We start from the raw sequence: 15,556 nt of genomic DNA on the forward strand, positions 1-15,556 counted from the left end.
CACATACCTGTGCAGGGGGTAAGGCTGGGCAGGCACACACCTGTACAAGGAGGAAGGCTGGGCGTGCACATAGCTGTGCGGGGGGAGGGGGAGGCTGGGCGTGTACGCACCTGTGTGGGGGGGGAAGGCTGGGCGTGCACGCACGTGTGAGGGGGGGAAGGCTGGGCGTGCATGCACCTGTGCGGGGGAGGGGGGAGGGGGGAGGCTGGGCGTGCACGCACACAGCTGTGCAAGCAGAAGAGTAGGCAGGTAGAAGCGAGTGTGAACCTGCCTTGAAGCCTCCCTTGCTTCCTAAGCCGCGTGACTCGGTGTGTCTGGCCTATTACACGGGGTGCTCCGCCCGTTTCGCGGCGAGGTCGCGCCTGCAGCCTGCGTGGGCTTCCGCGGCCCCGCGTCCACGCCCGCGTGTCCCTGCAGCCGAGCCCGAGCCCGCGGACACGGCGGCTGTGGGCGCCCCGGAGCCCGGGGGGGTGGAGGTGGGGGTGGGGGTGGGGGTGGGGTCTGCCCCGAGGTCCCCTGGGCAGCCGCGGGCGACTGTGGCGCTGCCCGGGGCCTCCGCGCCCGCGGCCGACCCGGGCCACACGAGGGCTCACGCCGGGGCCTCGCCCACACCTGCCCCGCGCAGCCGGCCTGCCCTCGGCCTGGGCGGTCCGACTCCCTGGCAAGCGAAGTTCCAGGCGCGGACACGCACGCGCACACACGCGCACACACGCGCACACACGCAAAATCCCGCGCTTCGTCCCGGGGTGCAGGCCGCACGCGCTGGGCCTCGAAGGCGGCCGCGGGGTCGGGGGCGCCGGAGGGAGGACGCGGCCCGGCCGAGGAGGGCACCTGCGGGCCACGGGACGCGAGCCCCACGCGAGCCGGGCGGGGCGGGGCGGGGCGGGGCGGGGCGGGGCGGCGGCTCCCTCGTGGACGGTGGCCGGGTCCTCGCCCGCCGGCCGCTCACGTGCCCCCGGAGCCGCTCGCCGAGGCCGCAGCGTGGACGTGCCGGTCCCAGCCCGCGAGGATGCGCGCCCCGGGGTGTCGGACCCGCTCTGCCCCATCCGCGGCCGCCCCCGCCCCGTGCGCCTGCGCAGACACAGGCCGTGGCGGGGGCGGGGGCGTGGACTGGGGCGGGGCGGGGACTGAGGAGGGGCGGGGCCCGGGGTGGGGCGGGGCCCGGGGTGGGGCGGGGCCGGCCGACCGGCACGTGCATGACCCTGCAGCGGTGCAGCCGACCTGACCCGACCCAACTGGTGACCCGCGGCGGCGCCTCCCGCGGCGACGGGAGTTTCCTGCGAGTGGCTCGAGGCCCTGTGTCCTGAGAGTCTCTGAGTTATGACTGAGGAGAAAAGCAATTATTTGGGAGAATGAGCTCCAGGGTGGAATTAAAGGACTCACTAATTCTTATAACCTAGTGTGACCCGTCCGGTCGGGCTGTTCCGAGTGTACAACAAATACAGTCTCAGAAACAAATCATTTTTATCACATCATAAAGATTCTAGTGCCAAATCTTGCCCCCCGACCCCAGGGAGAGCCCTGGCAGGTGGGTGGGCGGCCGCCGCTATGGCCACGGGGGTGACAGTGCTCAGGGAGCACACAGCCTGGGAGGCCGCAGCGCTCACGGATCACTGTGTACAGATTCCCGGGTCTCCCCTGAGCCACGCACAACACCCAGCAGCCGGCTCTGCACACCCGTCGCCCCCCGCACCCAGAGCCCAAGTCCCACCTGCGCTCACCCACAGCGTCCCCTCCATGAGGCCTGGGACAGTCCCCGGAGAAGACCGAGTCTGAGCAGCGAGGAATGCAGGTCAGCCTGCAGGGTCAGCACCGGACAAGCTCCAGGACGACTCCGGATCGGAGCAAGCCTGCTGCCCACATCGGGTGACCCAGTGGACAGGGTACAAGGTTTGAGGCCTGCGACCAGCCCGAGCGGTGATGCCCCCAGGGCAGATTGGACGAGGAGCATCTGTGTCCCCCCACATCCCCAAGGGTAACCCACGACTGTGCGCTTGGATCCCGCGGGGCCTGGGCCCAAGGGAGCACGTGCAGGGCCAGGCACCCCGCGGCCTGCATGACGACAAAGAGGCTCTCTGTGGCCTCCTGACCTCTTATGTCCGGGTCATTCTGACGACAGAGCACGGGAAGCCCAGGAGCTAACAGTGAGGGCCACTCCCTGGGTCGGGAGGGACGGCGATGCACCTAGTACCTTCCACGTGGAAGAAGGAAATGTGAGTTTGCAGGGTCAGAGCTGGAGTCCCGTGGGAAGTCCGTGTGGAACGACAGTAGCGAGATGGCCCGGACCTGGCGAAGGGGCCGGAGGCTTTCCAGCGTAGGCTGCCGATCTTCCAGCGCGGGCTCCCGATTTTTAGGCGGCGCCAGGCCTGCGGGCTGGTCTCTTCGCCAGGTGGCCTCCCCGGGCCCTCGCCACCATCCTCTGGCGACAGACAGGGCATCTGTCTGTGTCCCACTGGACTGGGCCTCCCAAGAGACCAAGGCCATTTACCCAAGGCTGTGGGCTCTGGGGAGCTGGGAGGGTGGGGCCAACGTCCGCCTTGCTGTCGGAGGGGAGATGCGGGGTGGGCGCCGGGCTCAGACGGTGACAGTGTCCTGGGGGCCCTGGGCTAGTCCGTAGGAGGGACTGCCTCTGTCTCCTGCCGGTCTCAAAACACACAGAGAAACATGCTTCCTGTGTGTCGGGGGCCTGGCTCCTTTGGTTCACGCTCAAAATAACGTCAGAAGGCACATGCTCTGAACACTGATGTGTGACATTTTAAGAAAACAGAGTTTGGGCATGTGAAGGACCTGCCCCTGGTCACTCCCACCCGAGAGGCACGAGCAGGAGCCCCGAGCTGGCAAAGTGACCGCCGCCCCCCGGACCCTACGGGCCAGTGAAAGAATACTCGGCCGTGTGCACGGGAGCCCAACGCCCGGCCTGCGCGTCTGCAGAAACCAGGGATTGTGGCCAGGGTGTCCAGGATGCGGCCCAGATGCCCGCCTTCTCCATCAATTATTAGTTGTTGGTTAACAAGGAAGCAAGCGGCCTTCCTGCCGCAGCGCGGTCGCCCCGGCTCGGGCCCCGGGCAGCGGTCACAGCGGCAGCCGTGGGTGTCGGGGAGCCGGGCAAGAGGACAGAGAACCAGTTCCGTGCAGGTGGGGGAGGTCGGGCCGCAGGGCTGTTCCTCCAAGAGGAACCTTTGTACCTCGAAGGCAGGAGAGTTGCTCACCGAGCCCCGCCTTCCGGGAACCAGTTCGGATTTAGAGCAGCCCCAGCAGTTTTCTACGCGGTCTACCCTGCGGCTCCTGGGTTGGGTTTTTTTCCCCATCTTTGCCTTCAATTTGAGAAACTGCATGCATGGTTCATCTGATCTACTATCTCCGGGCCTGAAATACCCCGAAAGGCACAGCTCTTGGCTCTCTGTCCCTCAGATGCGTCACGATTAACAAAAGAGGCAGAGATTAACTGCTTGGTATCTGGGAGGTAAGTCCTTCTACCACAGCAGCCTGTAAAGGGACGGCATCCGCCTCCCGCTGAAGGACCCTCGGCATCACGCCTTTGAGCAAAGTTACGGCCGCAAACCTACCACCACGCGTCACGCAGAAGCAAACTGCCCGAGGAAACACGGACCCAAGGATCCATCGTTGAGCGGTTGGGGTTTTAGCAGACGGAAAACACCTCCCCCCGCACCTGACCCCGGGGCTGGCACAGGAGCCCTGAGGACGCGGCCCCCAGAGAGGGCACCCCTCCCGTGGGCACCTCGCACTTTACCAGTACGTTCTCTGCCAGCAACGCCCCAGGGGCGAGGTCGCAGGGTCTACGGCTCTTACTGCTGCCGGCCCGGGGCAGAGCTCAGGGAGCCCACCGGATGTCTGTTCAGGAGCTATGGGCTGGCTGTAAGAAGCACCCCAAGTCTCCACGTGCTCAAGGGGAGCCAAGTGACTCCCGACTCCCGGGGATCTGCATGGGCCCTGCCTGGCCCCGGGCGGCCACCTTGCCTCCCACCTCTGTCAGAACCGAGGGCCAACCGCGCTCAGCATCCTCAGGCCACCCAGAGCCCAGCACAGGGGTCCCCGGGAGGTAGCCCAGAAGATGATGGGGCGATTCTGCTTCCATAAAATCAGACTTACAGTGGCTGCAAAGGTTCCCAGGACGCCAATGCCCCAACCACCGAGCCCAGATCCAGCGCCTCCCTGCTTGAGCCTCGTTCCTTCCAGAACATGGTGCTGCGATCCCCACACAGGGTGGATTTTAGGAATAGGATGTGCAGCTCGGTGAAGGTGTGAGGCACCTGCGGCACCCACCTCCACCTCGGGGGATTCCAGGGGAGCCCGAGGGGTCAGCGCCCCGGAAGCATGTTCACCCGTGGGGCCATTGGGACTCTCAACCCGAAGCGACCACACCTGAGATCTCCTGCACAGAGCCGCGTTATCGGCTGCAGGTGCCCCAAGATGGCCAGTCCACGGAGCACACGTGTACCACCCACGGTTAGCAGAAAACAGTTCTGCCGAATTTACTTTGTATCATTTCGAAGGAAGGAAGGAAGGAAGGAAGGAAGGAAGGAAGGAAGGAAGGAAGGAAGGAAGGACCGTAGACACAGAGCGGCCCCTGAGCCCGCATCATTTTCCTCCATGTGTCTCGGGGGCAGTACAGATGTCTCAAACCTTTACCACCCACGTGTGACCACACCATTTGTCTGTGTCATTTAAAGTCCCTATACCCTTACCTGCGTGTTGTTCACCATCTAGCGTGTTCCTGAGATTCACCCACGCTGACGGACACAGATGTAACTCATGCTCATGACATTAGTGTGCGCCCTGTCGTGTAAGACATCACAGTTTACATACCCCCACCCCAAACCTCATAGAAGGGCTGGGCTGCCTGTTGGTCTGCTCTGGGGCGGCTTTGGGACACGGGAATGCAGGGCCTCGGACGGCTGGCCTCAGCCCCAGACATCACAGCCGGCGCCCAGGGCCACGGATGGCAGCCGTGCCAGGGGTGCTGTGCTCCCCCACATGCCCCCAACACCTTCTGCTCTGAAATGCGTCTGTGCAAGAACTGCCCCAGGACGCGGGTCCTTCTGCCTCCGGGCAGGTGGCCCCCGTCTGGGGCTGCGGCATCACACGTGTCCCCGCAGGTGCCCGCCCAGGGTGCTCCTCCCGGCTGGCTTTCGGTTCGGGCCAGGCCGAGCTGCGCCCTGGAGCCCCCCGTCCTGCGTGTGGCCGGTAGCGAGCTGCCAGGGCCCTGGGTCACGGCTGTCTTTCTCACTTGCAGGTACCAGCAGCGCCGACGTGAAAGAGAACCGCAACGTGAGCAACCTGGAGGCCCGGCCCCTGCCCGCGGGCGACAGGGCCCGGGGGGGCGCACCCAGCGTGAAGAGGAAGCGGCCCCTGGAGGAGGGCAACGGCAGCCACCTGTGCCAGCTGCAGCTCATCTGGAAGAAGCTGTCATGGTCCATGGCGCCCAAGAACGCGCTGGTGCAGCTGCACGACCTGCGCCCGGGCCTGCAGTACCGCATGGTGTCGCAGACCGGCCCGGTGCACGCGCCCGTGTTCGCCGTGGCTGTGGAGGTGAACGGCCTCACCTTCGAGGGCACCGGGCCCACCAAAAAGAAAGCCAAGATGCGGGCAGCGGAGCTGGCCCTGCGGTCTTTCGTGCAGTTCCCCAACGCCTGCCAGGCTCAGCTGGCCATGGGCGGCGGCGTGGGGCCGTCCCCGGACTTCACCTCCGACCAGGCCGACTTCCCCGACACGCTGTTCAAGCAGTTCGAGCCCGCGGCGCCCCCGGAGGCCTTCCCGGGCCGCTGCCCCGCGGACGCGGCGCTGCTGGGCTCGGGCTGCCGGCGCGGGCGGCTGCTCTGCCCGCCCCTGGACCTGGTGGGCGCCGCCCCGCGCGACCGCAACCCCGTGGTGGTGCTCAACGAGCTGCGCTCCGGCCTGCGCTACGTGTGCCTCGCCGAGCCTGCCGACGGCCAGCGCGCCAAGGGCTTCGTCATGGCCGTGAGCGTGGACGGCAGGACGTTCGAGGGCTCGGGCCGCAGCAAGAAGCTGGCCAAGGGCCAGGCGGCGCGGGCGGCCCTGCAGGCCCTCTTCGACATCCGCCTGCCCGGCCACGCGCCCAGCAGGCCTCGGAGCCCGCTGCTGCCCCAGGTGAGACGCGAGGGCGGCGGGCGGCGGGGGCGGGGGTGGGGCGGCTGGACGCTGACCCCCGACACCCCCTCGCCCCCCCTGCCCCGGCCGGGCGCCGACGCCCCCCCCACCCCAAACTGGCGCTGACTCCCGGCCCCCCACCCCTCCCTTTCCCCCCGTGCCACGGCCAGACACCGACCCACCTCCCTCGCTCCCCCTGCCTTCCTCCGCCCCAGCCGGGTGCCGACCACCCCCCACCCCCAACCCCCCCTGCCCCGCCCCGGCCTCGTACTCGTCGCCAGGAGCGACTTCCCAGCGGCCGCAGAGAGCAAGCCTGTGAGTGTGCAGAGCGTCCACACCCGCCTGGCGTGCGGGTCACGGGGGGCAGCGGCCGTCCCAGGGGTTATGGCGGGGGGGCCCCGCGCCTCCAGCAGGCCCGTCAGCGCCCGTGGGGGCTGGGACCCACTGGGCTTCAGGGACAGGCCCCTGAGCCCGCCCATCCCGTGTCGGGGCCGCTGGGGGACGCAGGGCCCGGGATGCGTGGGGCGGAGGGCTCGGCGACAGGTGCGGCTGGAGGCGTGCGGGCACGCGGTGGTCACGCGGTGGGCACAGCAGGCACGCGGTGGTCACACGGTGGTCACACGGTGGTCACGCAGCGGTCACGTCGCAGTCGCGTGGTGGTCATGTCCCGGCCGGTAGGATCGCGGCGCGGGGTTGCGGCTCACGCTGGGGCCCAGGTCGGTGCGCGTGCGCGGCCGGCCCGTGCCCGGTCCCCAGCCCCAGGCGCTCGGGTCCAGGCGCCCCTGGAGCCGCAGGGGGGCTGGGGGGCGGGGGCGGGGCCGGCGGGCCCCCCCCCCCCCCCGTGCAGACCCCGGGGCGGAGCCGCAACAGGACGCCCCGCTTGTGGGCTCCTGGTTCAGCGGCAGGTGGGGCTCGGGGTCGTCGGACCCACCGCGAGGCCCGAGCGGGAAATCCTGCTCCGCCGCCGCCCCGGCCTCCGTCCGCGCGGCCCTGGAGCTCCTGAGCACCTGGAGGCGCCTGGACCGGCCCCGCCTTTCACCCCACGCTCACCTGTCCAGGTGCGCGCCCGCGGCCTCCATGACCCACCCTGAGCACCAGGCAGGGGGGCGGGGGGAGGGTGCGCAGCCCGGCTCCCTCCTCCCCACCCCTGTCCTGGGGGTCACGGCCCTGCCTCTTCCCCCCTCACGTGTCCAGGTGTGCAGCGCTTAGTCTCCATGACGCACCTGAACCCTGGGGGGAGGAAGGAAGGGGTGCACAGCCTTGCACTCTCCTCCTCACTCCTGTCTTGGGGGTCACGGCCCTGCTCCCTCCTCCCCACCCCTGCTCCCTCCTCCCCAACCCCTGCTCTGTCCTCCCCCACCTGTCCAGGTGCGCTGCCCCTAACCTCCATGACCCACCCGACCCCCTGGGGGGGGTGCAGGTCTTGCACCCCTCCTCCCCCCTCACCCCCCCCCCCCCCCCCCCCGTCCTGTTCCTTTCTGTGCCGCGTCTCAGGGTCTGTGGCTCGGCCTTGCCGACAGGGAGGGCAGAGCGGCCCCACGCAGGATGGGCCCCGCGTGTCTGAGCACCACCCAGGAGCGCCCTCCGCCTGGCCTCTGCCCCGCCCCCCCGCGCCCACGGGGCTGGCGGTCGGAAGGCGTCAGCGTGCTGCGGCCGGAGGCCTTCTCCTTGGCTGAGGCGACCCCGGGGTGGGGGGCGGGGCAGCGCCCTTGCCCCTGCTGAGTAGCAGCGGTTGACCGGGAAGGCAGCCCGTCCCCTAGAGCCGGCCTTGGAGTCGGGTGACGGAGAGCGCAGGCAGCCCAGCCGGGCCCGCGGGGAGGACGGCGCCCTGCCCTGCTCGGGGTGAGCGTGGAGGGTCCCGGGGCCCGTCCCCGCGGGCTGTGAACGCTCGGGGCCCTCTGCGGGAAGCCTCCTGTGGACTGACACGCGGCGAAGGAGAAGCTGTGTGGTCCCACGCGGTCCCACGGGGAGCGGCTTCCAAGGCCGCGGTGGGCCCCACGCGAGACACCCGTCCAGCAGGTGCCGGTGTGCAGAGCGGGACCCTGCAGGTCGCCTCACCTGCACCCTCCGGCCCCGAGCGCAGGACCACGCGCCCCAGCCCTGCTCTGCCCCAGCACCCATGCGGGGAGCACAGCCGCCCTGCGCCCCGAGCTCTAGGCCTGCGGGGACCCTGTCTGGGTGGCCCAAGTACCGGCCCTGTTGGGGTGTGGAGCGCGTGCTTCTCCACGCTGTCCACCTGGAAAGGCAACCTTCACACACTTGCTTCTGCCTCCAGTGAAGAGCAGTAGCCTCCGCAAAATGAAAACCCAAGGCTGAGACTCCTCCGGGATCGGGTTTTCACCGATTCCTTTATCGGGCGCGTTTCTCAGAACTGGGCTAGTTTCCTTCCTTCGCTTTCCCGAGATCAGGCTTTAGGTCTCGGACCAAGATTGTATTCCACTAAGACGCGGTGCAGACCTCGGGGGGAGGCTAGGACATCACACAGGCGCACAGGCTGCGCACTCTGTAAGTCCGTTGCTGAGGACGGCGACAGACCCGGAGGCAGCAGGCCCCTTCCCTGGCCTGTGCCTGGCGCCTCTCCTCCGCACAGGGGTCCTGTAGCTTACAAGGTACCTTCAAGGAACGAAGAGACCGTGTCAGGATCCACGCACGGTGCCCAACCTGAGATGGTTCGCCGTGACCGTGTTTAGGCTTCACGGGGGCGCATCAGCGGTGCACATTCAGCAGATGCCATCCTGTGAACTTTGAACATAGACCTCGCCCCGGGCCAGCGGCAGGCGGGACAGTCCTCGCTCGTGAGCGGCTCCCAGTCGCCCTGCGATCACGGGAGGAACCGCGGGCACAGGGACCACCGTCCTGCACCCGCACCGCCATCCACTCTTCAGGTTGAGCACCGCCTTCAACACACCGTGTGAGACCGTCAACACCCGAGCATCAAGCAGGCTCCGCGTTAGGGGCCTCATCCCAACCGCAGGCCGACGTGAGGGTTGTGAGCACGAGCCAGGTCGGCCGGGCCCAGCTGGCACGTTCCAGGTCACGGGCGTTAGAGGCACTTTGGACGTAAGGATGTTTTCAACTTACAGTGGGCTGGTCGGGAGGTAACCTCCAAATGCTCATTCCCTGGGAGTGTTATCATAAAGTAAGATAAAGTCACAAAATCCTTCTCTGTTAGGCCTTTACTTCCCACCCCCAGCACGAGAATTGCTGACTTCACGAAAACATTAGATTCAACGGCAAAGGCGGCTCTCCCGGCGACGCCTGTAAAAGGAGAGTGGGTCAAAGTCGCGTGATTTCAGGAAACAGCCCCTCCGGTGAAGACAAGGACATTTACTGACTTGTGTGAGCTTCTCTCTCACACTCACTGTATTTAACTTTGTTTTGCTTTGTTTTAATTTCCACGTGTCTCAAAGATTAGTTTTTCCCTTAGAGTAAGAGGGAGAATCACCTAAACGTGTTCCCGCAGGTGCGTCGCTCCAACCGCACCCTCGGGGGTCCTTGCCCAGCTCTGGTCCCGCGTGTGCCACTGTGGCTGAGACAGGAGGAACCTTGGGACTCTAGGACACGATGGACAGGAGCAATTATTTTTTTCTTTAAGTTTCCGCGTTCAGCAGCCGATGTGGAGCAGAGCGCCGGTGCGCAGCCCCATTTCATGGAGCCTGCCCCCGGAATTAGCTGCAGAATGGGGCCGGGGGGACCGCTGGGCCTTCTCCACAGCTGTGCGGCGGGACGCTAATAGGCCCCCGCGCCGTCCTTCCCCAAACCGCAAGGTCACCCCCAGCCGCCTCCGGCCGCTTCCCAGGTTGTGTTTCTCCACGCTCTGTCCGTAGGGTGGCCTCCTAACTGCCCCAACGCGAAACCGCTAATTACTGTCGCCGCAACAACTCAGCAGGGCTGGGGCCCTCAGACCTTAAATAGGCGTAAATTGGAAACAGCAGTGGAAATAAATCATACCCACGTGGCTTTGAGATGGCTGGACACTGTCCACGCCGGTTCCCCCGGGGACACGCAAAGCAGACGCCCACGCCTTCCCACACGGCTCTGGGGACACAGGAGGGCACAGCCAGGGCAGACTGTGCCAGCGGCCGTGGGTCCAGCCTGGGGCAAGCCCTGGGTGTCGTCTGGACAGAGTCCTACAGCTCCGTGGGCCCCACACGCAGGAACAGCAGTCTAGACCCGAAGTCACTTCCCTGGGAAAGGGTCCAGGAAGGCATAGGAAAGAAAAAGCAGCGAAGATCCAGGCTGGGGCGGATGGAGCATGTTTACAAACCGCTGGTGAATTGGTGGGGGGCTCTGATTGAGCCGCACGTGGTCAGCCAGCACCCGGGGGGCGCCGCTCTGCTGAGGCTGCGGCCTGCGGACAGTGCAAGAGACCCTCACCTGGCCGCAGCGCTGCAGACCCCAGCCCGATGCGCGGGTTCCCTGGGACGCAGGGTGAGCCCTGATTGGAGGCCGCTGTGGGCTGGGTGTCCGGTGACGCCGTCGGGCCGGCCCTGGGGCTGCCAGGGAGGGACCCAGCCACTGGGGAGCCGGGCAGGCAAGGACCAGAGGGATCCCAAGAGAAGACGGTGCTTCGGATCCAGCATCTGCACCCCCGCGGGGGCTGCGGGTGATGGCGACGAGCACGCAGGCCGGGACCCAGGGGGCAGCAGGATGAGCGCGCAGCGGCACACAGCCCAGGTCCCCATGGACCAGCAGGGAGCGCGCCCGGGGCGCCCATTTAGAACCTGGAACCGACTCTCTGGTGGGGAGGAGAGGAAAGCGGCTCCGTGTCCACTCAGCCAGAGGTCCCTGCCTCTCCGTCCACCGGGCTGGGTCCCGGGGAGCAGCATCCTGCAGGCCCGACTGTGGCTGGCTGTCCTGGAGGAGCCCTGGTCCGGCCGGCCGTCCCAAGTGGAAAACCCACGTGAGTTAAAACTCCGCACCTTCTAGAGGAGCCCTCACACCACCAGTCGGACCTGACTTTCTTGTTTCTGTATGTTCCCCGAAGAGGGATTTGGGAGGGAGGTTAAAGTGAGCATTTTATTAATGTGATCTGAAGAATGGAAATTGGACACGAGGAACGATTGATAAAAGGATAAAGTATGTGCAGCGCAGTTCCCGGGGCGCGGGAGCCGCCAGGATCTCCCACCGGTGAACGAGCCAGAAGGTGCAGGCCGCGTCCTCGTCGGCTGGCATGGCTGGCATGGCTGGCGGAGACGTGGGTGTCACCGTGTGTCGGCCTTCCTGCGCCCAGGAGGTGCCTGGGGGTCTGGAAGCCGCCGCCCTCCGCGGGCTCCCCCGTGTGGACTGGCTCCCACGAGTCTCCTCACCTGAATGGATGCTGCAGGACGTGCGCCTTCCCTCGGCGGCAACGTGAAGGGCCCAGACAAGGCCCGCGTGGGCCCCGGGTCCCGAGCAGGCTGGGAGCAGACTCCAGCCTGTGAGTAAGTGTCCCAGCAGCTGCCTTGAGTGACTCCGTGACTCGTTCCCTAACGTGTCCTGGCGCGTGAGATGGGAGCTAGACAGTGACCGCAATGTGGTGCAAGAGCGTGGACAGCGGGAACCCCGACCGCACAGCGGGTGCCAGGCCCCGTCCTAATGGCCCACGGCGCCCCCTCGACGAGGGCGGAGAGACAAGGAGAGGGACGGGAGGCGGGAGGGGTGGACGGCATCGCCTAAACCCGTGGTCGGAAGAAGCTCGACGGGCCACTCGCCTCAACACGCGGGAACCGGAGCCTCTAGGTCCCCGTCGCGGCGCCCGGCCACCCGTTGCTCCACGGTGCCTGGCCCAAGCCCCGGCGCGGTCAGCTCCTAGATTTATGGGGCCACAAGCCCACCCCGGCCCAGCGCCGTGCGTGGGGGGCCCCTTCACGTACCTGGGAAGGTCGGCTCACGCTTCGTAGAAAGCTCCCGGACAGACCCTCACGGGAGAGGGAGGAAAGGCTCCGAGTTACATGACCTGCTGCTGCTGGTTCCCAGTGTCCTGCGAGGATCCCCGCACCGGGCCACGTGGGCGCCCCCTGCGGGGAGGGGCGGGCGGCAGAGGGAGGCCGCACACGGGACACAAAGGCCACGGCCACCGAGGACGGCACACAGGAGCGGGTGTAATTCTTCCTGGTACTAAGGACAGCCATAAACTTCACCTGACGCAGGGAACCCTCGGCGGGCTCAGAAGGGGCGGGTTTTTTCCTACAGAGAACTCCCGCGGCCTTCAGAGGGGGAGCAGGGTGCAGGAAATGTCTTTTCCGTGAGGAGCACCTCATAAGTCACCAGGAGCTGAACCTAAATGGAGTTGCAAAGGTCATTCTTATTTTATAACAAGAAGAAATTTCCAAGGAGCCCTCAAACCCTTCATTTCCATAGCCGTGCGCGCTCGTACATCATCCGCTGCTGTCAGCCGCCTTCCGTGGCCAGGGTATTCATTTAACGAGCATCCAGAGGGCTCCCACGGTGTGTTCGGAATCTCAAGGGATGGAGGTGCTGGAGAAGCCGAAAACCAGCCTTTAGATGCTTACAGCGTTAAGTAGGCTCTGAGTAGTTAGAGCTCTGGTGAGCAGAGGGTGGGCGGGACGAAGTCATTAAAGTCACAGCGCGCGTGAGCGAGGGCCACAAGAACGGCACAGTGAGGCCAGTGCCTTGGTGGAGGTGCCGGGGCACTCCCTCCGGCCCGTCGGATTATTGCAGAGTGAGCGGCAACCTTTGAGTCTCTCACAGAAGCCCACTGTTGGGAGCCTCCTGCCCTGAATCCCGGGGCCAACCGAAGGATGATTCTGAAATGAGTTGGTGCTGAATTTATAGGCATTCCACAAATTAGAATGTTTGTGTATCGGAGTTTCTTAATATGGGGGACACATTTAGAAATCACTAGATTTTACAACCAAATAGCTTTTGAATAAGAGTTAATTATGTTTACGTTTGTCACGGAGATAGGAGATACGTGGAAACACACTATGAATGGTCCTATTAACCACACAGCCAAATGTGAAGACCCACTTAGTCCCATTCAAATCCAAATTCAGTGTTAAGGCACTTGGAAGGCAGTTTATTTGTGATGCAAACGTATCTCTGACTTGTATGCACTAAATGGAATAAACAAAGCAAGAGCTGCTTACAAAAACAATGAGATAATCAGGATGTGCGAATTTTGCTTTGATGATTTTTAAAATGGGGGGGGGGGAGCGAGAGAGTATATCTTATCTAGGCAGAGACTTGCTTATTCTGATTTAAGATATATCAAAATGTTCCCTAAATTGAGAAAAGACATAAATGACTGCCAGAGTTTGTTCATAGCTCAACAAATGACTTGTAAACTGTCAGGGCTACTTGCAAAGAGACTGGTTTCCATGGATCCATCCGTCCATCCATGCGTCATTGCCTCAATATATCCATCCTCCCCTCTTAGCATCCGTCCATCCATCCATCCACCTAGCCAGCCATCTGTCCACCATCTAGCCATCCATGTATCCATATATCCTTCCATCCACTTGTCCATCAGCCCATCCGTCTATCCATCTCTCCATCTCTCCAGCCAGCCAGCCATCTATCCACCATCCCTCCATACATCCATCCATGTATCCATCTATCCATCCATCTGTCCATCCGTCCATCTGTCCAGCCATCCAGCCATCCATCCATTCATCCATCAGTGTATCCATCCTCCCATCTTAGCATCCATCCATCTATCCAGCCAGCCATCTATCCATCTATCCACCATCCATCTATGTATCCATCTGTCCAGCTGCCCATCCATCTGTCCATCCACCCATCCTTCCATCCATTTTACAAGTATTTAATGAGCATACGCTGCCTCAGGTGATGTGCCAGGTGCTAGGAATACGCAGAGGTGAATAGGATAAAGACCTCCCTCCTGGGAATTGCTCACGGCTGGTCAATGGGTTCCCCAAATTGTGCCCCAGTAATTCCCAGCATAGCATCTGCCTGCGCATCACATCTTAAAATGCAGATACTGGGCACTCGGCCTAGACTTGCCACATCAGAACATCTCGGGTTGCATTTTCACAAAGTCCTCCGAATGATCCTTAGTCACCTGAAAATTTCAGAATTGAACTTGGGGAACGGTTTGGAATGAAAACAAATAATTACGATACGTTTCACTGCACCATTATAGGGATGTGTTAAGCGTTGGGTAAAAGCTGAGGGGAGAGGACTAAGACCCGCAAAATAAACACTCTTTGTTAATGAGAGCACGACGTCCTCCACACTGGAGCTGCACAAAAAAGTTCCACACATCCTGTAGAGAAACCAAACGGTCGAATGTGAAGCTAATGTTAACTCTGTGCAAATGTGTTTGGCTTCGTGAGGCGACTTTCCTTATAAAAGGAAAGCTGCAAAATCACAGAAAATAATCCACCTTGAAATCTCAAGGGCTCATCTGTTAAGGTTGTAAATCTTAATGAAGGAATCCGTATCAAAGTAGCTGGATTGACAGGTGTGAATTATGACGATAAATGTCCACGTGCACACACGGAGTGCGTGTGTACACAATGAAAGCAAATATTCTCTTTTCTTATTTTTTTTTATTCTGACTCTTCTGAGGCCTGTTTCTCTTTAAGAAGCACAGGGTGACAGACCCACAGGGTTCACATGTGACTGCTTCAGACGTTACTGCCCCCGGCACCTAATAGCAGTCATAATTCTCAATATATTTGACCCAAAAGAGAGGCTGACCTCTTTCATGCGTCATGTCATTCACTAATTAATTAATATGAAACTGATAATTAATCCATTTGCTGGATATCCGCTGAACACCTGCTCCGTGGTGCGTGCGGCCGTCTTCCTCCAAAATGTGTCCCGCTGCACGGCTGATGCCAGGGAGGGGGCCGCGCAGCAGGGTGCCTTGGGTCCTGGCTCCCACCTTCCCAGAGGCGACAGGCAGGCACATGGGCACGGAAATGACTTCATTGTGCCTCCAGCCCAATTCTCATCTGATTTATAAACATTTCCACCATGAGGTTTATCTGCATTTGTGAAAATGTCTCTGGAGTGCGCGGCGCCCGTCTTTGAGAGACTCCCTGATCAAGGCCGGCACGGAGGGAGCAGGGATCGTGTCTGGGGCCGGGGCCCTGCAGGTGCGCACGGGGGCACAGGTGCAGCGTGGGGCCTGAGCTGGCCCGACGCCCGCCCTCCCGCCAATTCTACAGCAGCAGCCCCACGGAGCAGGGCCGCGAGCCTCTCCTCCTACTCAATTCGGCTTTCCGGGCTTGGGCTGCTGAGCTATTTTCCTATGCGACCGTTCTCAGCCACACACACACACCTCTGCCTAGTTACTAGAAGTACGTATTAGGGTGATGAGAAAAACTACGCCGGGTATAAGGACAATCACCCGCTGACCCCAGAAGCAGCCACGGAGGTGCTCTGGACTCAGCAGACCGTGGCGGAGCCGGCTGGCCCCGTGGTCGAGGCCGTGGCCGTGGACGCGGGAGCCCGA

The 15,556-nt window shown here is 63.2% G+C and overlaps 1 protein-coding gene across 2 annotated transcripts in view; it reads left to right on the forward strand.

Annotated features, from left to right (window-relative positions):
• ADARB2 (adenosine deaminase RNA specific B2 (inactive)) overlaps positions 1 to 15,556 on the forward strand; it is a 338,143-nt gene that overhangs the window by 248,953 nt on the left and 73,634 nt on the right. For both annotated transcript variants that reach the window (XM_072825953.1, XM_072825952.1), the window contains one exon: positions 5,255 to 6,129. In XM_072825953.1, the coding sequence (XP_072682054.1) occupies positions 5,255 to 6,129 (875 nt within the window). The remainder of the gene's footprint in view (positions 1 to 5,254; positions 6,130 to 15,556) is intronic.

This window comes from Canis lupus, chromosome 5 (genome assembly GCF_048164855.1).
Source record: "Canis lupus baileyi chromosome 5, mCanLup2.hap1, whole genome shotgun sequence".
Taxonomy (NCBI): Eukaryota; Metazoa; Chordata; class Mammalia; order Carnivora; family Canidae; genus Canis; species Canis lupus.